Source organism: Cynocephalus volans, chromosome 6 (assembly GCF_027409185.1).
Source record: "Cynocephalus volans isolate mCynVol1 chromosome 6, mCynVol1.pri, whole genome shotgun sequence".
In the NCBI taxonomy this organism is placed as follows: domain Eukaryota; kingdom Metazoa; phylum Chordata; class Mammalia; order Dermoptera; family Cynocephalidae; genus Cynocephalus; species Cynocephalus volans.
Genome location: NC_084465.1, coordinates 66,359,865 through 66,384,366, shown reverse-complemented (window position 1 = coordinate 66,384,366; position 24,502 = coordinate 66,359,865). Strand labels below are relative to the sequence as shown.

Genomic DNA, 24,502 nt, shown 5'->3' with positions numbered 1-24,502 from the left:
GCCAAATTATTCTTGAATGCTATGTGTTCATTCATTGAAGACTCCTGAACAAAGGAGTCAGAATTTTGTACACAGTTTATAAACTTTGCACAAATTTTGTTATGATAACCTGTTAACCACAGAGGAAGTTATCCATAAACAAAAACAATCTGATATTTATGAATTTTATACAATCCGTTGTAAAACCTCCTTGGATCTGAAGCTTTAACCAGCTGGGATTTAATGTGAACCATAACTAAAGAGAGTGAACAATGATAAATTAACATAAAACGTAAGCAATATCCGAAAAAGAAAGGGACAGAAAGAGAGTTAACACTGGATATCAACATATATAACTAAATAAAGTTTCACTGGTTTTTACATTGCCCAAGTGACCTGATAATCTAAATCATGGAATTTCTAATCTAGCAATGGTTGTTGTCAAATTCAGTAATTAAAAATACAATCCAGTGTAGAAAAGACAATTTTCTGTTCATTTTAAAGATATTTTACGGGTTACTGTTTTTTAAATAAATTATTTACTCAATTAAATTCTTGCCATCATGTGCTGGTTCCTATGACTATTTACTGGCAATTATTTCTGGATTACATAAACATGTTCATTACTAGCAAGTAAAACTTGTTTTAAAGAGCATTGATAAGTGTGAGCAATTCTGGAAATGGAGGATTCCCATTTATATCTCTGGCTGAAAGTCTAATTAGTGATTTGTAGTGATCCATAATTTTATATAAATATAATATCTAATTTATTTTCTTAAGTTTATAAGTTATTTGAGATTTTAGGTAACTTTACAAACACAAATTTTGCTCAGAAACCAAATTTTATTTTAGAAGATATGCTCTTAAACACCAAATGTGTTTTATGAATTCTCTTAAGCTTTAAGACACACAATTATTCACTTTTATTATTTAAGGAAAAATTATTATAATGCACAATGTATAATGCATTCTCCAGTGGAAATGCATCAATTTTTATTTCCCTGACCTTACTTAACACTGTCATATAGAACCAATTTTATAAAGGCAAAAATTTGATCTACTGTGAAATTAGTAACATGGTTTAATTCAAAAAGTTAAAAAATTTATAGGGATAATACTTCCAATTCAAACAGAATTTTGCCGGGTTTTAATCTTTCCACAAAGCACCAAAATAATTTTTTTTAAATTTTGCTTTAAAATATTTAAAAGGGTTTCATGTATTCTACAGGTAAAGATTTTGGAGAACACTGGATTCTTTCCAAAAAGACAGCTATTGTAAGTTTTCTTTTACTCCATTGCAGAAAGTCTTGAAGACTTTATTTTTCCTACAAAATCTCATTTTCACCTGAATAATTGTAGTCAGGTTTTCTCAGCAGGTAAAGTATACATTCTTATAAGGTTTCAAATTTCAGAATTCTAATAATGCACTTAACCTAAGCCCTCGTCTTGTGTGTGTTTGTCTACTATCTCGCAGTTCTATTATTTATACTAAATTTTAGTCTTTTTAGCTACTCAGAAATACCATAGTGAACCCTCAGCAGTTGCTAACCACTTAATAATTGTGAACCCGCCAGCCCCTTCAAGTAGATCGTTAACCCCAAGAGTGACTGACAATTTCCAATCCATATCTTCTGTCCAAAAGGAAAAGACAGGGCTTTGGGAGGCCGAAAGGACGCGAAGGAAAACAAAACAAATGTAGCTCATGCTGAAAGTGAAAAGTGCTTGGACAGATTAGTTAGCATTTTCTTTTTTGCAAGGCATCCTGCCAATCCTTTTTTTTTTTTTTTTTTTTTTTTTTAATAATGAGTTATTTTTTGGTCTGATTTTTCTATTTCTTGGAAAGTGTTAGTATTTACCACCCCCACCGGCCGCTTATAATTATTGTTGGCGATTGTTTTGTGTTTTTCCCATCTGTTCATATCACAGACTACTGATAGCCCCGCCTCACCCTGTCAAAACCCCAACTCTGGGCGACCCTGGGTTTGGAAACTCCGCGGACTCCCGACGACACATCCCACTCTCTCCCTCTCACGCCGCTTATTTTAGTCTCAGAATCCCCCACTCCAATTGCAGTGAAAGCTGGAAATTTTCATCTAGCCCCCCACCCCCGGCGCTTGTCTCCCCCCGACTCGGAGCGCGGAGCTGGGGAGCTGGAAGGCTCAGAGCACAGCCGGGGCTCGGCCGCCTCCCCGCTCTCCGGAAGGCTTTAATTTGCACACTTGCTTGCCACTGCGCCGCGAGCCCCCCGGCCCAGTCGCGGGGTGGGTCTCGGGCAGAGTTGGCCTCGCGGGTCCCCGCCCCCGCCGTGCGGCCGTCCCCGCTGCCTCCCCGGCTCGGGCCCCCAGCCCCGGCCGGAGCCCCGAGGCCCCCGTCCGCCCCCAGCGTGCGCGCGGGCGGCGCCCTCCGTCGTCCCTCCGCCCTCCGCCGCTGTGCCCACCCCCTCGCCGGAGAGAGTGCTGGTTAACTCCTTCCCCAGAGTCTGGTTACCTGCTCCGCGCGGCCGTGGACACGTGCAGAGGTCGGACTGACACTCGCAGTCCCCTCGGGAGGCCCGACGCGACCGGCCCCCTCAGGTAAGGAGCTGTGCGCTCGGGTGGGTGGGCTGCCGGGTGGGGGGTCCTGGGGGAGATCTGGAGGCTTGGCCAGGGTCCGACGCAAGGATGTGGGTGGGGGTGAGTGTGTGTGGGGGGGGGGTGCTGTGTGTCCTCGGAATCGGCTTTGGTTAACCCCTTACGAACTGAATTACGGGAGCCAGTTTTGAGGAGCTAGAGGAGTCTTTCTTAGCCTGGCGAGGGGGATATTCCACACTAGGGACACCCCCGACAGCGAAATCCTATGCCTACTCCCACCTATCCGTACGCACAAACACGCACACATACACTCCTCATCCAGCTTCTCCAAACGGAACTCGAATTCCACTCGGACACACAGTAATCCACACTTGGGTTTAAAATGCACTGCCTCCGGGGACTCCATACTGGAGCATGCGTTCCGTGCCCCATATTTATCTCCCCACGAAAGCTCCCTCTCCGGCTCGTTGAGGTGTGGGTGTGGGCTCCACCTTCCCCACCGGGAGATAAATGTTAACGCAGGCGTCCTGCGGCCGTGTTATTGCACAGGAGTGCACGCAGCCGGCCAGTGCCCAGGGTTGGGGCCCCGCGAGGGCGCATGTTTGCTTTAGTTTCCAAGTTTACTTTTGTAATGTAAAATTTCGGAGTTAAGAACGCAAGCCTTGCGGTGAGCAGCCCCGGGCGCCGCAGCGTGCCCGTCCATGTGCACGTGGGCGCATCTGCGTGTGCGCACACGCGGGAGTCGCGCTCCCCGGTGCGGCCTCTCGTCGCTGCGCTGGTGGCGACCCTTGCGGTGCTTGGCAGCCTTCGGGAGAGGCACATGAAGGATTTCATTGAGTGTGAAGACAGAGAGCAGAGACAGAAAGCAGAAGGAGGCGGCTGCAGCCTTTGTAGTCGCTGAGGAATGCGGAAATGTTGAAGCACTATGTCAAACTTTTTTGAAATGGGGTCAAGGCACATTCAGCCAGCGTGGGAAAGCAACAACAACAACAAAAAAAAGTGGAGGAGAGGGAGGGAAAAGGCATTGCTGCTCCCGTTTCTCTCCGCCGAAGCCGACCGTCCGGGGGGCTGGGGGAAGAGCGCCAGGGCGGGCGGAGCAGGGCCGGGCGGGGGCGGCGGGCGCAGTTCCCTGCGGGGGTGGGACGTCCCCGCCGCTTCCTTCGCTGCCGAGCCCAAGGCTGGACTGGGGCGGGCGGGGCAGGGGGGACGCAGGAGGGGCAGGCTGGGCGGCGGGCGGCGGCTCCCCCGCTACCTGTGTGGCCCTCGACCTGGCTCAGACCCCCGGGCGGGCTCTGGGGGCTTTTTCCTCGGCTTTTAAGGAAAGTTCTGAATGGACTGAGTGTGAGAGGCTCTGTCCTCGCGGCAGTCCGCTCCGCCCGCACACCACGGGGGTCGCGCCGTTTGTTGTTTCTTTAATTCCTGGCAGAAGGCGAGCCAGCCAGCGGTTGCGGAGCAGGTAATTCCGAGGTGCCCCGGGAATTCCGGACACGCGGATAGCGTGGCGAATGTCCTGCCGAGGCCGCGGCGGCCGTGGGGGAGGGAGGCTCCCGAATTCCTGGATCGCAGCTGAAAGGGGAGGGAATGTTAGGGTACCCCCCTCAGCGCTTTGTTGTGCAGAGGGCTCCGGGGGGGCGTCCGGCCGCGTACTGGATCGGGCCCCAAGCCGAATGCGGGGAATGGAGCAGCCACCTCCTCTACCTACATCGGGGATTACCGTGGGATTTGGGGAGGATTCGCGAGTCCCGACCGCGAGAGCATAGCCCCTTCTCTTGCACCCCTGGAGGCGCAGCATTTGCTCCCCCGCCCCCCCCCGCCCCATCTTTTTTAAGGGAGGTTGAGTTTTGCTCAGGTTGAAATCAGTTGAAACCTTAGGGGCGAGTCACGGTTATGCCACCTTCCTCCTGAAGCTATTCTTTAAGGACGACAAGCGAAAGTGTGGCGAACACCCCTTTCTCCCACCGTTGGGGAAGTCCCCCACTCCAGGGCCCCTCGCTCGCCCACCCCCGAGTAGCCCCAGCCCTCCCCGACCAGATGGCTTGTCCTCCCTGGGTTTCCACCAGGGAGGTCCTCCGAGTCGGAGGGAGAATTACGTTTCCAACCGAGACTTCTTTACCCCAAAAAGACCATTTGTGTGTGTGCGAGTCGTTTTAAAATTTCTCCTCGTAGAAAAACTGAAAGTAGAAAGAAAGGAAGCAATTTCCGAGCAGATGTCTGACTACCCCTTCTCGCACACTCCCAGCATCGGGTTACAGGGTCCTGGGAGCCCCCACCCACATTCTGCGGCCCCACACGGGTGGACCCACACACAGTCCCTCCACACCGGCTTGTGCACGACCCCTGAACGTGCCCCCGGGACCCCGGGACCTCCTCTCCATGCACGTCCAGGCCCCGGGAGGCGGGGAGGGTAGCGGCGTAACACAATGATATAGGGATAAATATTAAGCCGTGACATTGACGTGCCCGGCGCCTCCCCTCCCCCGCGCTCCCGGCACACTCTGGGCTGCTCGGCACGCCCCCTCCCGTTCCACTGCGGCCCGCGCCGCGCGCTCATCCCCGAGGGGCCCCTGCAACCTCTCCGCGAAGACGGCTCCAGCCCTGCAGGGAAAGAAAAGTAACCTCGCTTTTCTCGGAGGAACCAGGAAGGATTAAGCGGCTTGGGAGCGGGCAGGAGCGCGCGGAAGGTAGCGATGGGGGCTTCGTGAAGGAGGAGGAAGGGAGTCTGGAGGAACCCCGAGGAAGGCTTCTGAGGTGTCTGATTGCACTTTCTTCTTGTCCTCCCTTCTTCTCCATTAGGTGCAATGATTGTGGACTGAGACGCACTCGGGCAGAGACTATGTAATCGCCTCGGTGTCTGTCCAGAGGACTTCGCTTCGGGGAGGAAAGAGGAGGGCTCGCTCGCTCCTCCGGCGGCGGCGGCGGCGACTCGGCAGGCGGAGTTTCGCGGCGGCGGCACCAGGGTTGCGCCAGCCCGCGGGGACGCGGGTCGCTCCTTCCAGCCCCGGCGGCCGCGAGAGTCCCAGCGTCGGAGCGCCTGAGCCTGCGAGGGAGAGCGAGAGCGAGCTCCGGGGAGCCCCGGAGGAGGCGAGCGGCGGCCGCGAGCAAGCCGAGCGCAACACCCCCCCCCCCCGCTCGCCCCAGCGGCGCCGCGCCGGGCGGCGTCCAGGCGGCATGGAGAAGGACGGCCTGAGCCGCGCCGACCAGCAGTACGAGTGCGTGGCGGAGATCGGGGAGGGCGCCTATGGGAAGGTGTTCAAGGCCCGCGACCTGAAGAACGGAGGCCGTTTCGTGGCGCTGAAGCGCGTGCGGGTGCAGACGGGCGAGGAGGGCATGCCGCTCTCCACCATCCGCGAGGTGGCGGTGCTGAGGCACCTGGAGACCTTCGAGCACCCCAACGTGGTCAGGTGAGCGGGGGAGCGGCGCCCGCGCCGTCGGGGCCCAGTGCCCGGGGAGGCCCGGGCCGTCGAGCCTCAGGCCCGGAAGGTGCGGGGCGGGGGCGGCCCGCGGGACCCATTGACCTTACAGAAGGAGAGGAAGTTTTGTCGACAGAGCTGCGAGCCAGAGCCGGTGACCTTGCCAGACGGCGAGCAGAAAGACAAATCAGAAAACGTGACCTGCGCAGGCTTCCCTGCCGCTGTGCAACTTCTGAGAGTTTTCTCCCTGCCCACCCTGAAGGGGAGTCCGGGGGAGTCGGGTGCCTTTTAGGGACAGAACGAGCCAACCTGAGACACGCCCCACCAGCCTCCTCATATTTTTTCCCGGCCATTGAAGAATTTTTGAGAGACAGAGTGAGAGGTAGCAGGATGCTGGGATAAAAAGTGAGAAGAGAACTCTACGGGTGGAGCCTGGTACAAAATCAGGTTAAATAAATGTAGAGACTTATAAGAATGTTTTTGCCAGTCACACTCACAGTTTCTCTTTATTGAAGTTGCATAATAAGAACGATTCCTGATGGTCTAAGGAGTTTCAGTGCTGATACCCAGTTTCAAAATGTCATTTAAAAATTTTCTTCCAAAACTGTTAACTATACACCTGTATTACTTTATATCTCTAGGCTGGCATCGTCCTTAGACTAATCTCCAAAGGGTTAGACGTGAGTCCAGTATGTGGTATCTTTAGATTCTAAATGTTCTTCTGCCCTTGCTTTTCCTGGACGGGTTGTGTGCGTGAGTGGGGAGACAGCAGTTCTTAAATTCTCTCCTGTGTGATAACCAATATTAAATAAAAGTGTATGCAACTTAGGATAATGATGTTTTCTTAGTGATCCTGGAATTTCCCCATTGTGTGGTTGATATTGTGTGGTTGTATCATCCTTTTCTTTTTTAAACACAGATGCATAGCTTTAAGAAAAAAAGAAATGCCCGGAAACTTCTACAAACTGTGTTGTCATTTTACCTCTCTCGACATTAAAATGGTTGGAGAAAAGATTTCTTCTTCCTGTCTTCTCATCCATCTAGGGCTTCTGTTCAACAAATACGTGCCTACTGTGTGCGCTGTGGATGAAATTATGTAAATAAGCACAGCTAAATATTTTTGTAAAAAGTCAAACAATTTAACATTAGTCATCAAAGTGGAGAGACCCAGGACTGACCTTTGAAATACCAAACCCTCTGCAGAATCAAGGAGACCAAGTGTCTACAGAATCTTCCTGGGAGGTTTTAACGTGCCTCTCTTATCCCAGGCTGGTGATTTGTGTGGTGCTTTGTTCCCAACACGATTAGACTCAGGCTAAAAGGCAGCAAAGAATCATAAATATATAAGTAAGGTAGTAAATGGCTATAAAGATAGGATTCCATTATACCTCTACTCTAGCCAGTGAAGGAGGCAGGGACAAAAGACGTTGAGACAGAGAATGAGCATTTTGGAAGATGGGATTATATATAAAAGCAATTGATTACCTTTTTTTGTGTGTGTTTTCTTTGTTAAAAACAACAAAAACTCTTTTGGAGGGGGTCTTTGTGATATTAGAGAGAAAACGGGAAGGTGCTTCCCAAAGGATGAATTTCACCACTAGAGTCTTAAGACCAAAGTCCTTGTTTTATTGTGGCTGTTATATATGGAGTGTCCAATTAAGGGTGATTATCATGTATATAAGTAAAATAATGCCCTTCCAACAGAGAGGTGTTACAGAGGCACCACTACTCCTGTGTAATATGGTCATTTACAAAGCATAACCCATTCTTGTAACAGGAAGATTATTTTTGCCAGTAGATTTTGGATGATTTATCCTATTCTCTTGTTTTATCCTCTTGGGATTGGTGTGTCTTTAGGTTTCTGACACGTGACTTGGATTGTGTACTGTGAATTTCAGGAGGATATACTTATGAACTGAAGACAAAGGCATCGTTTTCTAAAATTCTTTTTACATGTGAAGTAATGATGATGACACCTACCTCTTAGAGTTGTGGGGATAAAGTGAGATAGTGAAAGCACTTTGCAAATTTAAAAGTACTTTAAATATCTAAGTATTATTTGTATCCAGCAGATTAGTGAGACCCTCTCCCTGGAACAAGTTCCCAGGAAGGCATCAGTTCACCTTTTTTTATAGAACAAATCATACTCAAACCCAGACATTACAGGCTCTGGAACCAAGAAGTTACTTGAGTATAGTTAGCCTGTAGTTTGTCAGAAAAGACTGTCAATCATATGCCATGGAATTCAGTGACCCTTGAGGAAATTATTGATGATGTCACCCTCTGGAGCTACAGATCTCCCTTCTTTTAACATTTCCTGTTTCTTCTCTTTCACCTCTGCCTTGGGGCAACCATTGGCCCCTATGACTTGCTTGGCCAGACTAAGAATTCCAGATTTTAGAGGTTGCTAATATTTGTTCAGACAGGGTCAAGAAATCAAGGACAGGCAACAACAATACTTTTCCTTCCAAGGGAGAGTTGTCAAATTTGGGCCCCCAAGCCTGTGATTTATTGTTGCCCCTAGGATCAGTTTTACAGTCTTATGCCTGGTTCTTTAATGGTTTCTTTAAAGGGCAGATGCCTTTATAAGTGCCTTCAAGTCATAAGTAATTGATCATAATTATAGGCCCTCCCCACAGATAGTTAAGCCTCTAAGCTAGCAGGAGTATAATAAACATATTAGTTTTTTCAAAAGTTGGAGATTTAATTTTGATGGATTTGCCAGAAAAGCTGCCTTGTTATTGCTGGCACTAGCACTGCATACACAGGGATAATGACTTGGAATTCTTGCTTACCTGTGCTTGATATATCCCAGGCCCAGACTTGATCAGCCAGTTAGTGTCTGGGATGTAAATTTGCTCATATTTTACAGTTGGTAATCCCAAATCCTGGAGCCTTTGCCAGAATCAGACTTCAGTATGAATCTATATTGGAGCTTCTGCACTCCACAAATGAATCCTGTTTTACATCCTGAACTAAAGAATATATATAGAGAGATAAAATAACATGTTTTGTGAGCAGTCTGTTCACTCACCAAATGTTTATTGAGGTCCTACTAGGTGTCAATCACTTCTAGAAGCTGGGGATATGGCAGTGAGCAAGTCATAAAAAAATCTCTACACTTGTAGAACTTACCTTGTAATGGGATGAGCAGTTCTTTTTTCTCTTTGAAAATTCACCTGTCTTTATTTTGATTGCCTTATTTGGCTATACTTAACCTAACCAGTTTTATAGGGCAACTAATGCTTGTGATAATTTGGTACGAGGAATTTGCCGATTGAATAGACAAGATAACCAAAATACTTATCAGAATCAAATACTTTTTGAAGATTAAATTTCACCCTAGGGACGTACAAATTGATATATATAAGAAGGCATTTGACATGTAAGTAATATATGTGAACATTTGCGTTCCATTTATTCAAGTATTTAGGAAGGATCTCCTCTTTCAAAACATTGGGGTTAGATGCTAGGAAAAGATACCTGGGCAAATCACACCTTGCTTCTCCCCTCAAGTAGCTCTCCTGTGTTTGAAGGAATAAGATGATCACCGTAACTCTGATACATTATAGCATCATGTCTCTTAAGAGACATACAGGTAAATGCTACCTGTATCGTCCCCAGGGATTAAATGTATTAGTGTAGCAGTGTAAGTAATTAAAATTCAAGTATCGGTTCTGGAAACTAAAAGACATTGCATATCAGTAAACAAACTTGTCATGTCTAAATGTCTAAATATATTAAGTTGTTATTATTAGAATATTTAGTCACTGCTTTAAAAAAAAAGAGCACACAGCTCAGTAATTATTCAAAGAGGCTTTTCTGACTTTCTCATTTTAAAGGTCTCAGTAATATATAGCATAAAAGGAGAGTGAAGATGTGCTTTTCTCTAGAAAAACCTAATCATTAACAGAGTAGAAGAAACGAGGCATTATTGCTTGACTCATGGAAAGCCAGGTCTTCAGATGGGTTAGTTCATGGGAATCCTGAATAAAAATGTTATTTTGTGGTTGAATAATACATTTATTAAGGCTCGTGTCAATGAAAGCAAGAAATGTAGGAGTTTAACTCTTTTAAATTTCAGTGTTAAAAGTATGTTTGTTCCTTGATTCTGTAAGAGTTCTTTGAAAAGTTTCCAATTTATCAAAGTTGTTTAGTAAATAAACATCTTCACAATGATGTTCTGCACATTCCTTAGTCCTGCAGAACTTGATAATGCTGAATTTTTGACATTGCAGTTGTATCCTTTTTATACAATTATTATCAACATGGAATTATTAGGATTTCTCCATGGAATCAAGGAGAACATGGTCTCTAAGAGGGAAATGTAAATTAAATAACTTCGGGGTATTTTCCTATGTTTGAAACATGGGCAGATGAGTATCTATGAAAATGGACTCCTAGTTAAAAGTAAATTATTCCTTTTTTTCAAAAGAACATGCCTCACTATTGATGATTCCTTAGAAATGTTTTTTAAGAAGGAAATACCCCATATGTACACTATATATTTGTAAAACTATGGCTATTAGGATTGGAAGACACTTTGTAAATCTTTCAGTCCTTTTATGTTACAGATAAACTGAAGCCCATAGTTCAAGTAACTTGTCTATGATGCCATTTTAAAGTTGTTGACTTGTTCTTAAATCGGTGTAGTGATTAAAAATTTTTGTTTATTTGTTTGCTAGAAAAAGTTAAATCAAGTGGGCACATTTCTAGTTTGGAAAAAATGAACTATAAGTAGGCAATGGTGATGGTTTGCCAGGAATAAATGACATATCAATTCAGGAAACTCTTGAATTCTGAAGTATGCCCTACTGAAGTATATCTGTGAAAAAGTATGATGATTATTTTATTAAATTCTGCTTTTAAGGAATTTAGGTTATAATTATGACCATTTAAGTGGCTATAGTTAAATAATAATCCAGATTAATATAGTTAAATAGTTTAGTAGTAATATGGAATTTATTTTAGACAAAGAACAGTAGGAAAAGTTAAAATGCTGGGTACTTGTCTGATGAATGAAATTGCATAATGTGGATCTGGCACCTCTACTACCCATTAATGAAATAAACACCATAACACTTGAAAATTAGATAGCATAACAACCTCTAGACCCATAAGCAAACATTACCCATGCTTTCTGAGGAACTAACTAATCACACTATTGCTATTTCTCATGAGGTTTAGATGCACTTCTCTGTCTTCATAGGAAGTAAATTAATTGTGAGCTTCCTGATGTAGCAAAACACGGCAGAGATGAAATCGGGGGAGGGGGGCAGGTGAATCGGTAACAGGAGAAGGTAACGTGTGTGATGTTGGGCTTTGTCCAAGGTCCAGGAGGCAGCATTAGAATGGGCACCAGTGGTTGGTAACAAGCATATCTACATAAAGGTAATCCTTAGATGCTAAGTCTGGTGGAAAAGGCAAACCAGCAATCACAGAGAGGATTTTTCTAAGAGCTTCTGGGCAGATGTTTAGAATATCACCAGTTTGCTACCATAACTGATTTTTGTTTTACTAGCTACACAAGTAACTGTCACTTGAGAGGTGAAGTTAAAGGCCCTGTAAGGCATATGGCAGGAATCTGTGCAAGTATGCACTTGTAGTCTGGAAGTCCATTTGAGACAAGATAAGTGTTAAACATTCTTGACCTTTGCCTATAAGAGTTTGCCTAAATTTGGGCAACTAGTGGCTTTGTGATTTAAGTAGCCATTTTAATTATCGATTCCTATTATCTGCTCTTCCTAAAGGATTAGAATCACAGTATGAGAATTTTTTAATTGGAAGGGATCTTAGATTTAACCTAATCCAACTCCCTTTGGCCTATGTAGGAATTGTGTTATAAATGCAAAAAAAAAAAAAAAAAAAAAAAAAACTTGTCTTATTTTTAGTCAACTACTTTATTCCACAGTTATATGCATTATAGATATAAATTGAGGAGACCTGAGTTTCAGACAGGTTTACACCCAGCATTAGCAGGAGAGGATGACTGATGGTCATTGCCTTCCAGGAAAAAACTTCCTTGAGATATAAAATTATCTTCAGTTTAATGACTATATTTATTGACTTAAGGACGAGGATTGTGTCTTTTTTTTTTTTTAAATTTTATTTTGTCGATATACATTGTGGCTGATTATTGTTGCCCCTCACCAAAACCTCCCTCCCTCCTCCCTTCCCCCCTCCCCGCCACCAATGTCCCCTCTGTTTGCTTGTCGTATCAACTTCAAGTAATTGTGGTTGTTACTTCTCCCCCCCGCCGGTTTTGTGTGTGTGTGTGTGTGTGTGTGTGTGTGTGTGAATTTATATATTAATTTTTAGCTCCCACCAATAAGTGAGAACATGTGGTATTTCTCTTTCTGTGCCTGACTTGTTTCACTTAATATAATTCTCTCAAGGTCCATCCATGTTGTTGCAAATGGCAGTATTTCATTCGTTTTTATAGCTAAGTAGTATTCCATTGTGTAGATGTACCACATTTTCCGTATCCACTCATCTGATGATGGACATTTGGGCTGGTTCCAACTCTTGGCTATTGTAAAGAGTGCTGCGATGAACATTGGGGAACAGGTATGCCTTCGACTTGATGATTTCTATTCCTCTGGGTATATTCCCAGTAATGGGATAGCTGGGTCATATGGTAGATCTATCTGCAATTGTTTGAGGAACCTCCATACCATTTTCCATAGAGGCTGCACCATTTTGCAGTTCCACCAACAATGTATGAAAGTTCCTTTTTCTCTGCAACCTCATTAGCATTTATCGTTCAGAGTCTTTTGGATTTTAGCCATCCTAACTGGGGTTAGATGGTATCTCAGTGTGGTTTTGATTTGCATTTCCTGGATGCTGAGTGATGTTGAGCATTTTTTCATATGTCTGTTGGCCATTTGTATATCTTCCTTAGAGAAATGCCTACTTAGCTCTTTTGCCCATTTTTTAATTGGGTTACTTGTTTTTTTCTTGTAAAGTTGTTTGAGTTCCTTATATATTCTGGATATTAATCCTTTGTCAGATGTATATTTTGCAAATATTTTCTCCCACTCTGTTGGTTGTCTTTTAACTCTGTTAATTGTTTCTTTTGCTGTGCAGAAGCTTTTTAGTTTGATATAATCCCATTTGTTTATTTTTCCTTTGGTTGCCCGTGCTTTTGGGGTCATATTCATAAAGTCTGTGTCCAGTCCTATTTCCTGAAGTGTTTCTCCTATGTTTTCTTTAAGAAGTTTTATTGTTTCAGGGTGTATATTTAAATCCTTAATCCATTTTGAGTTGATTTTAGTATATGGTGAGAGGTATGGGTCTAGTTTCATTCTCCTGCATATGGATATCCAGTTATCCCAGCACCATTTGCTGAAGAGGCAGTCCCTTCCCCAGTGAATAGGCTTGGTGCCTTTGTCAAAGATCAGATGGCAGTGAGTGTGTGGGTTGCTTTCTGGATTCTCTATTCTATTCCATTGATCAGTGTGTCTGTTTTTTATGCCAGTACCATACTGTTTTGGTTATTATAGCTTTGTAGTATAGCTTAAAGTCAGGTAGTGTTATGCCTCCAGCTTTATTTTTTTTGCTCAACATTGCTTTGGCTATGCGTGGTCTTTTATTATTCCATATAAATGTCTGGATAGTTCTTTCCATTTCTGAGAAAAATGTCTTTGGAATTTTGATGGGGATTGCATTGAATTTGTATATCACTTTGGGTAGTATGGACATTTTCACTATGTTGATTCTTCTAATCCAAGAGCATGGGATATCTTTCCATCTTCTTGTATCCTCTAATTTCTCTCAGCAGTGGTTTGTAGTTCTCATTATAGAGATTTTTCACCTCCTTGGTTAACTCAACGAGGATTGTGTCTTTTGTATGTTAATGTTATAGTGTCCATAACCATTGGTTGACCAGTCTGTGTGTCCTAAATGAGTGAAAGAATGAAGTAGAATAAATTAAATTTATATATCTCCCAGACGAGCACTTTTCATCCTTTTAGAGTTGGGTACGGCATTAGCAAGTATCTTGAGATAACATTGACATTGGGAGATTACCGGGTACTAACTGTAATGTATATACACAAAAAGTCTGTTTAAGAATCTTCAAATACTTGTTCATATTTTAAACTTTTCCTGACTATCCATTTTCTGTCTTCAATACTAGCTTTGGCTTTGATAGGCTTTTCTTGTGTTTTTTGTGTGTATTTGTACACGTACCCTATAGGCAGACAGACAACTCAGTTCACCCCAAATGCTCTTCTTGCCATCCACCTCTGTGACTTGGCGCCCCTTCCCACACTACTTTTTCCACCTGTTGAAATGTTACCTATCTTTTAGGGCCACACTCCATTACCACCGTCTTTGTAGTGTGCTCTTTAATAACTCCATTTGGAAAATACTTCTGCTTCCTTTGAGCACTGACAGCTTTGGACTTCCTTTATGGCACCTAGTATATATCTGCCCCTTATATTAATTCTTTTATATGATTATAAAATATAATTAATTCTCCCCACTCCTCATGACCACCCTCTTCTGACCCTTACCCTTTCATACCCTAGTTGTAAACTCCTTGAGGCAGGGAGTGTCTTGTGATCGTGTCCATTAGCACCCTACATGCAGTAGAAATAAACTGAATAAATAACGAATGAAATCATGGATATCAGGTTCACTTATTAAGGAGGGGACCATATAGATTATTTCTATTACATGAAAGAATATTAATACTAAGGAGTGTCAAGTAAAGAGGGACAGTGGATCCTGTATGTTGGATTACATTTATTGGGTTTCCTGGGAAACAATTTCTAAAACACTGAAAAAAAGTTTTATTTTTATTTTGCTCCAATCTATATAGTTTATATTAAAGTGAGTTTTAAAAGTTTAAGTAATTTACTCCCATAGTTAACTGTGCAGTCTTGGACTAAATTTACATACTGTGAACAAGACATTAACGTTAGGAAATGAGCACACATACAGTAAAAGTTGAAAATGATTTGAACATTTTTAAATGTAAGAATGTGAGATATTCTAACTATATAAATACATTTTAATCAGTTGATTGAATTCTTTTATTTTTCCCCCCATTAATTTTAATTTCTTGTCTTTCTATGGTAGAAAAACAGTTAAAACAGAATTGGGTAAAACTTTCCTAATAATTTCTTAAAGATGATCATTATGAATTCCATTCAGGCCTTGTCTTCTACTCTTCCTCATAATTTGTGTACAGAGAATTTGGATTCTACCTGGTCAGACTGGTAGGTTTAGGTAAGAAGTATTCTTCCAGCTTGAACTAATTCCAGTTCCTCAAGACCCAGGGTGTGTGTGTGTGTGCCCGCATGCACACATGTGTACATGTGCGTGTACATGCAGAGCAAGGCTCCTGAAGCAAAGGACTGTGCTGTCTTTTTCTTGCTCTATCCCAAGCAGTTAGCATGCTGCCCAACATCTTGTAGCCCAGAATAAATATTTGTGAGTGAAGGAATGAGTATATGCCATTTAGGAATTCAGGATTTAATTTTTTTAGTCAGAAATAGGTAATAATGTTAGAAAACATCCATGAAGTCTCTAGCATTCAACGAGTATTTATCGAACATCTGCTATATTCAACCTTTGTTAAATGTGGTCAAGATAGTGATCACAAAAGTTACCTATATATTGAAATGTTTACCCAAAAAAATGGTATGAGGTCTGGAATTTATTTCAAAATGGGGAATAGGTGCACCAAGACTGAGCTGTGAGTTGATTGTTATTGAAGCTGTGGAGGTTTGTTGTACTATGCTTTCTTCATTTGTATAAGTTTGAAATTTTCCATAGTCAGTTTTAAAAATGTTCCTGCTCATGGACTAGGAGTTCGAAGACTGATTCTATTCTGACTCCTCCACTTATTGGCTGAGTGACCTAGGGTAAATTCCTCATGTCTCTTGGCTGCCATTTCCCCACAGTAAAATAGGAATTATTACTACTCTTTGGACTTTGGTGGGTTACTATGAACAAATGAAATTATGTATACAAAGATCAAATGTAAGGTATTATTAACAAAACTAATTCCTGCCCTCAAGTAGTTTATAATTTCATGGAGGAAACTGACATGTACACTGATATCTGTATTACTGATTGGTAGTACTTTCATTTTTTTCCCCCTACAGTGTGAAAGTATGAATAGACTTTGGTATTTCCGTGTATGAAAAGATGTATATTGGATTTATAGTAATTATAGCGAAATATAATCTTGCTTGGAGTATTGGAAATTGGTGTCAAGTATCCTATTCATTAATGGGTTTATTGTGGGAGAGCCTGTGGACCAAATGTTTCTGAGAACGCATTATCAAAATTGATGGGAGCTTGATGATTTCTTCTGTATTTCACTATTCAAATTAACTCAAAGAGGAGTTGGATCCTTTGCTTGTTCTTTCTCTCTCTCTCTTTTTTTGAATTTCAAAATCTCAAATAGAATTATTCATTTTTATGTCACATTACAATTTCTGCTTGTTTATTTTCTGAGGCTGTTCCTATGGCATGCCTACCTTATGACATTTAAAATTTTATTTTGTGTACTGTGTTTAAATAATTAAGAACTTCTATCCGCAGTATGGAAGCAATTCTCTTTCAGGGGCACTAACTTCTAGTGAATTCTCTTTTTTTCTTTGCTTCCTTTTGTTGCTAAGTAATCTTGTAATTTCCATGTTAGGTATCTCTAATGGTTAGTATAAAACTTTTTTTTTTCCTAAAATGCTTTCATTTTTAGGAGGCATAAATGTATAAAGTATAAAATGGGGAGCATTAACAGTTATTCAGCAACAGAACAAGAAAAAAGACATCTTTGCATTTCAAGGGCAGACTTTTAAATTTTAGGATATTGGCTCTGACCAATACACTTTAAAACTTTTTAGTGGAAACCAAGAGACTGAGTGGTTTCAAAGTGGGAGTTTTACGTGATGTAGTATACATTCCAACCATGTAGAATCACTTAAAGAAGTTATTACAAGCCTTGGGTAAAAATGGGATATTTTCTTATTGAGCCATGAGAACTCAAGAGACAGATTTAGAGATTGGACTAGAAAGGATTTCTGATGCTAATCATTAATGAAGTGCATGTAAGTTATGTAAGTTCCCTAAAGAACGGGAAGAGCATAGCTTCTTTGAAATAACATGTTTTTGCACATTAAGACAGAAGAAAAATTGTGACATCATGCTAGTCATTACAAATTACTTTAAGCCCATGGGATTTAATCACTGGTTACTTAGTTAACTTCTAGCTCATTAGACTAGAACTGATGTCCATCTGTTTTTCAATGAAACCAGTTAGTTTTGAAAAGGGAAAAAGCCTGCTTTAGAGGCATTACTCACTATCCCTCAAATGTTGGCTGACTCAGAGTGATGGGATCTCAACAAGAACAGTATGTGTTGTTGACTAAGTGGTACCAATTCCAGTCTTAGAAAAACAGGGCTTTTGAAATGAATCAAGAGAAGCATCTTTGTTTATGAAAGGTAGTAAAGGTGTTTTTGTTTGGGGTTTTTTGTTTGTTTGTTTTGGTTTGGTTTTTGGTTTTTTTACTTTTAATTGATAAAAGAAGAGAGGTGTATTCATCATTAGGCAAACAGAGAATGGTCTAGAAATGTATCCCTGTATCTGAAAGGGGAACATGCTCATTCAAAGAAGGGAAGAAGGTGGCAGAATGTGAGCTAAGGTGAGCTAGGGATAAGAGATACAATACCATAAGAGAACCTGGAGTAGCAAGTAGATGTGAAGTTTCTAAGTTTCCAAGATCTGAAACCTGGTGATCTGAAAGTAGATGAGAATTGTGGCATGTTTATAAAGGCTTCCAACCAGTGCTTGTTAAATGAGTAAACTCAGAGTATCATTCGTATAATTCCGTAGTAATAAAATGGTGTAGTTGTCTGATTGCTTTTTCTTAGAAACCTTATTTTAACCATCTTTTACATTGCCCTCTGTGCTTAGCACTCAAATATTTGTGGAACATTAATATGAATTAATATAGGATATCTGCTTCCCATTAGAATGTAAGCTCCGTGAAGGCAGGAATTTTTGTCTCTTTTGTTCTCTGTTTTATACCTACTATCTAGAATAGCGCCTGGCACAGAGTTCAACAAATATCTGTTGAGTAAATGACTGAATGAATAAATAGTTAAACTGTGACTAAAGGTTACTCTTTTTACAGTAACTTTATTTACAGTGAAAACTTAAATTAGCACCAAAACTTAGCAGATATTTTATTTTTCTAGTCACTCATTGGTATTGCATTTAAAACTCTTTAGGATTATACAGTCTCTAATAATTATGGCAGTAAACTGATTTCTGACTTAGGAATTTGGAGTTTATTAATAATGTAATGATTAGTAAGTGGATTGGACATTGAGATATATCCCTTCTAACTTAATTCTTCCACTACTGTTTTCATTCAGTTATGAACAGTATTTTATTTTATTTTATTAAGTTTATTTATTTATTAATATTATTTTTTACATTCTATGATGTTGTGGAGCAGTTGGAGGGAGGGGTGGACAGGAAGGGGGAAGGAAATAGGGTGGGAGAAGGAGGAAGGAGGAGGGGCGGATGAACATAATTTTATATTGAAAACATTGATATTTTGATGATTTTAGGTCATGCTATTTTTTGCAGCTTTGATTTAGATGTTTTGGTTGAAGTTTGAGGACATGGTTTCAGAATCTCTGGACTGTAAATTTTAATGAAAATATTGACATACATATTCCCCTAAAGAGTTTAATGTAAGCTGTAAAGCTGTCCTTACAAGTAGTGAGGCCCAGATGGCCAGTCCATGGTGAATGAACCTTGCCCCAGTAGTCCTATTTGTTGCTATCATTCCAAGTACCTTCCTTCTCTGCCTAGAACAGTTGATTGTGATCATCTGATGGGTTGTGACATCACTTGGTCATGACCAGCTATAAAACAAATAATAATAAAAAAGAAGGAAGGAAAGAAAGAAAGAGAAAGAAGGAAAGGAGGAAGGGAGGGAGTGAGGAATAGAATAGAAAAGATGTGTGGTGTTCCCAGTCAGTTGCTGGCCATGTTGCAAGGAAGTTGTTACTAAAGCAGAGTACCAAAGTTGGCAGTGGAGGAGAGTTGTTTGCAGTTTTTAAATTTAAAATAATTACATTTTTTCTATTAAATTAATTGTTTGGTTAATATCGCTATGTAGTAAATTACCCCAAATTTTAGGTGCTTAAAACAACCATTTTCTTATGTACATGGATTTAGTGGGTGGGGAATTCAGAAAGAGCACAGTGAGAATGGCATATCTCTGCTCCGAGATGTCTGGGGCATCAGATTCAACAGCTGACAGATGTCTTCACTCTCAAGTCTGATTCAGGTTTATGCAGGTTGGTTGCTGTAGGCTGGGACCTGAGCTGGGGCTGTTGATCAGAGCACCTACACTGGCCTTTCCATGTAACCTGGGCTTCCTTTCAGCATCAAAGCTTCAGAGTAGTTGGAATTATGGTAGCTGCTGGCTCTAAAAGTCAGTGTCCCTAGTAACAGGCAATGTTACTTCAGCCATGTTTTGTTGGACTGTGAGTTTAAACCCCACAGATTCAAGGGGAGGGAACATATACCACCTCTTAATGGTAGGAGCATTAAATAATTTGCACCCCACCCCACCCCAGCTTTGTTTGTAATTAAAACTTAGTGATTAGTACAGATTTTGATTAAAATGGTGGGCTCCTGTCCCAATTGTTTTTGTTCCTAGTACTCAGATACAGCTTCTTTTAACTCTTTTATTTTGGGTGCTTCTGGTAGTTACCTCCATAAATCTAGGTAATATATTATGCTCTATTTCTTGAAATTTAAACTTCAGATAATATCTATTAACTTCCTATGCTGAAAGATGAGGATTTAGCTCATTAATACCACTCCCTATTCATTTCCACTTTTTCTTAGATAGGGATTTTTTATTTCATATAATAATTTTAAATAATATCACTAGTCATCAATTTTTTGTTCTTTCACTTTAGGCACTATTTCTTGATTCTCCATTTAGTAAGAGGTGAATATTTTATCCTCCTAATCTTTCCTCCACTTTTGTCCTCCCTTTTACATCACAGTTTCTATCAGCTACTTTGATGAAGCTGTTAAACATTTGCATTTTGTTCTGCAACCACAACAGAGCATTCTCTGCCTTGTCTAAAGGTTGACCCTTGGAAGTTGAGTGCTAGTAAATAGCGCAAACATTATTCTAACTATATAAATAGAGTTCAGTGCTAGGCCAAATAGTTGGCCTTTACATTTCCTTCTCAGCAGGTCCAGTGTTATAATCCTGTGAGACTGACAGTTCTTCTTTCTTAAATACAGACATCTGGATTCTCTTTTTTTATTCTACATCACTTTAAAATTATTCCCTAATATAGTGTACTTCTTATTCAGAGCATGACTTTCTTGTACCATTTTGTTTTTCCTGGAGTTTATAATTGCCTTTATATTTTTTCTTTTCCTGTTTGCCTTTATCACAACCTGTGTTATTCAGAAATATTATGTGTCTAGGTGTGGTGTTTGGGGATTAAGTTTTGGGCAGACATTCAACCCAAGGCAATATGTCTTTTATTTCTTTTTCTTGCTTTTTTGCACTGGCTAGAACCTCCAGTACAATGTTAAATAAAAGCAGTGAGAGCGGGTATTTTTGCCTTGTTCCCAATAATAAGGAGAAAGCGTTTGATCTTTCACCCTTAAGTACGGTGTTACCCATAGGTTTTCGTAGATGTCCTTAATCAGGTTGATGAAGTTCCCTCATATTCCTTCCTCATTTGCTGAGAGTTTATCATGGTTAGGTATTAAATTTTGTCAGTCTTTTTTTCTGAATCACTGAATTGATTATATGGCTTTTCCTTAAGTGCAGATTTGTTTTCCTTAACTCTGTTAATATGCTGTGAACTATACAGATTGAATTTTGAAGGTTAAACCAAGCTCACATTCCTGGGATAAACAGCACTTGGTCATACTTTTATGTATTGCTAAAATTTTCCTAATAATTTTTGCATCTACATTCATGAATAATATTGCTCTATAATTTTCTTTTTTCATAATGTCTTAGATTTGGGTTTTGAGTTAGTAATGCTAGCCTCATAAAATGAGTTGAAAAGTGTTTCAGCCTCCTCTGTTTTCTGAAAGATTTTGTGTGAAGTTGTTATTATTTTTTTCTTACACATTTAAAACAATTTATCAATAAAATCATCTGGGCCTAGCATTTTTTATTTATGAAAAAGTTTGTAACTATGAATTCTATTTTCTTAATGGATATGGAGCCATATATGTGAATCATTTTTTATAATTTGTATTTTTCATAGAATTTGTCTATTTTATCTAGCTTTTTTTTAGTTTTTGGTATAAATTCTTTATCTTTATTCTCTTATTTATTTATTATTTTTATTGAAACATAGTTTACTGTACATATGTGGGGTACAGTGTTGAATATCACTACCTGTGTGCAATATGTGATGCTGAAATCAGGATAATTAGTATATCCAAATTATACAATGTAATTGTTTTTTGTGGACCTTTACCAATTTGATGTTTTTAATGTCTGTAGAATCTATAGTTCTCTCCTCTTTTTCATTCCTTATTTTGGTAATCTGTACATTTCTTCTTTTTTTCTTGATAATACAGATAAAATTTTGTCAGTTTTGTTGATGGTAAACCAGTTTTTGATTTCATTAATTTCCACTATTTATCTGTTGTGTATTTCATTGATATGTATTTTTATCTTCATTTCCTTTTCCTACTTAGGATTTAATTTGCTCTTATTTTTAGCTTCTAAAAATAGAAGCTTAGATATTCTAATTTAAGCATTTTAGTTTTATTTTCTTCTTAAAATTTTTGATATGTGATGGTTCCATTTTTATTCAGTTCAAAATATTTTAAATCTTTTTTGAGTTATTTCTTCTTTTACCCATGGTTTTGTAAATATCCAAATGTATGGGAGATTTTCAAATACTTTACTGTCTGATTAAATTTTATTGTGATCAGAGAACACCTCTGTATGTTTTAATACTTTTAAAATTTAGTTAATACTTGCTTTGGTCCAACATATAGTCTATCTTAGTCCCTGTGCAATTTGATTCTTTTTCCCCTTTTTCTCCTCATATGCATATATTTTCCTTTAAAAGTCTTTAGGCATATTTATAGTATTTGTAATAGTTGCTTTAATGTCCATCTGCTGTTCCATAAGTTGTGTCATTTCTGAGTCTATTTCTATTGACTGATTTTTCTCCTGGTTATGGGCCACATTTTCCTGTATGTCTGCATATCTGATAAGTTTTATTGAATGCCAGACATAAATATTACATTGTTGACTGCTGGATTTTGTTCTCTTCCTTTAAAGCATGTTGGACTTTGTTCTGATAGGCAGTAAATTTATTTGTGGTTTGGTTTGTTCTTTCTGTGTCTTATTTTTAGTTAGTTTGTGTTGTTGGGGAGAGGATCTAATGTAGACTTTACTTTTTTTTTTTTTTTTTGACCAGTAAGGGGATCATAACCCTTGGCACGGTGCTGTCTGCACCGAGCTCAGCCAGTGAGTGCACCGGCCATCCCTATATAGGATCCGAACCTGCAGCCTTGGTGCTACCAGCACCGCACTCTCCCGAGTGAGCCACGGGGCCGGCCCTAGACTTTACTTTAAAACTAGTTTAGCCCCACTATTTCTCTGTGGTTTCTCTTCTTAGACTGATTGGAATTTGAAAATTTTCTTGCACCGTGTGAGCTCTAGGAACCATTCACCTTATAGCTCCTTGGTGATCTTCCCTCAGAAGCTTTTCTTTGTCTGGGCTCATGTATTTCCACATGCACAGGTTGATATTCAGCCAAGGACTCAACAGACCCCATGTAGATTTCTGAAGCTCTTTATTCTGGGTAGTTTTAGGTACTGTGTCTCACAAATTTTAGCCACTTTAGCCTTCTTGTCTTTTCAACTCTGATCTCTGCCTACTCAACTCAGTGAGACTACAGACCTCTGTTTGAGTTCTTCCTCCCTGTGCCTGTGATCTGGAAATTACCACCACACAGAAAACTGGGGCAATCTAGGGCTCACCTCATTTGTTTCCCCTCTCTCAGGGATCGCAGTCCTGTTTTGCCTTGTGGTCCAGTATCTGAAAATAGTTGTTTCATACATTTGTCCAGTTTCTAGTTGTTTACGACAGGTGATCAGTATGGGCTCTCTTGCTCCCTTACTGCCTAGTATGTCCATTAGTTTTTATAAAGACTGGGTAGCTAGCATGGCTGTTAAATAGGACCTTTTCCTCCCTGCTAGCTCTCATTTCTGAGTTAAATTTCTGGGAGGTTTGTTTAAGTAGGGAGATTGGGGTGGATACTTCACGGGCTTTACTTGTGGGTGAGTGGGAAAATTGGCTGTCAGGATGTGGAAGAACTCCCAAATGCCATAATAAGAAAGGTTTTACTCCAAGGTCCTGGGTATGGAGATGCTAACTGCACAGTTATCCTTTAGTTGACTCCAGTTTTGGGCTGCACTTCTCCCTCCCTTTTCCCATTGCACCTGCTGACTCTTCATTCAGCTCCTGCTTCCTCCACAGTGCCTTTGCAGCTTATCTAGTTTATCTAGAGGCTGCCTTTCCAGTAAAAATATTGGAGCATGCTACTGATATTCATGGATTTATAAAAATTAAATACATATACAGATATATTATTATATATTAAGATGGACAAAAATAATGATTTAGAAATGGAGAGGTAAAAAATACCTATGAATGGAGGGTATTTTCTTAATACATCTGATTATATGTTCTCCACTTCAGAGACCACTGTCTCTTTGGTGACTTCCTCCATCAACTTGCTTCTGTTTATTTTTGGTCATCCAGAAAACTTACCAAAGTCTCTCTCTTTTTTCTTTTTCTCTTGTCTTTGTTTTGGTGACACCCTTCTATAATTATGAGTTTATTTCTTATACTTCAGCAGTTATCTGAAGAAGACTACAGGCAAATATTTGTGATGGGTCTGCCATTTTGAACTGGAAGTCCATTTGTTACATTTCACAAAATAAATTTTTGAATAATTAAAATGTCATTCCTCTTGCAATTCAGTTTGCTTTCCTGACTGAGAGCAATAGAGTTGTGGCCCGAGAATTGCTTATTACCTGCAGGAAGTTTTTTTTATGCAGCAGTCCTTAAATTTGGGTATGTCAAGGGAGTATGAACCAAGGAGGTAGTCTGTAAATAAGTAGGAGCAAAAAAGTTTAGGAACAGCTGCTTTGGAGAAATATGGGGATCATGTGAGATATACTTTCCCCCTATTTATTCCACATTCCTAATTTTGGGGACAGTGTAATCATCTGGAGAGGAGCCATAAATATAGAAAGAACATTGTCTCTTTCTTCCATTTTTGCTTGCACCTGGTTATCTAAATGCATTATCATATTCTTGGTTTTCATACTGTTAATATACCATCCATCAAGCCAACAGCTGGTATGTTAACTGTAACATGCAAAAGCTAATTTGACATCATATTGGGAATATTAGCCAATTGAATTTTCTTAAGGGAAACAAACTGAAAAAATAAGCCACTATGAATTAATTCTTTGCAGGAATTTCCCATGT

At 40.5% G+C, this 24,502-nt stretch overlaps 1 protein-coding gene across 4 annotated transcripts in view; it reads left to right on the top strand.

Annotated features, from left to right (window-relative positions):
• The first annotated feature begins 2,484 nt into the window (after positions 1-2,484).
• CDK6 (cyclin dependent kinase 6) overlaps positions 2,485-24,502 on the top strand; it is a 218,353-nt gene continuing 196,335 nt past the window's right edge. For 2 of the 4 annotated variants that reach the window (XM_063099438.1, XM_063099435.1), the window contains exons 1-2: positions 4,945-5,230; positions 5,343-5,950. In XM_063099438.1, the coding sequence (XP_062955508.1) occupies positions 5,718-5,950 (233 nt within the window). In that variant the 5' untranslated portion in view covers positions 4,945-5,230; positions 5,343-5,717. Of the gene's footprint in view, positions 2,553-3,905; positions 4,006-4,944; positions 5,231-5,342; positions 5,951-24,502 lie in introns of those variants that run through there. The other 2 variants (XM_063099436.1, XM_063099437.1) reach the window with 2 other exon arrangements.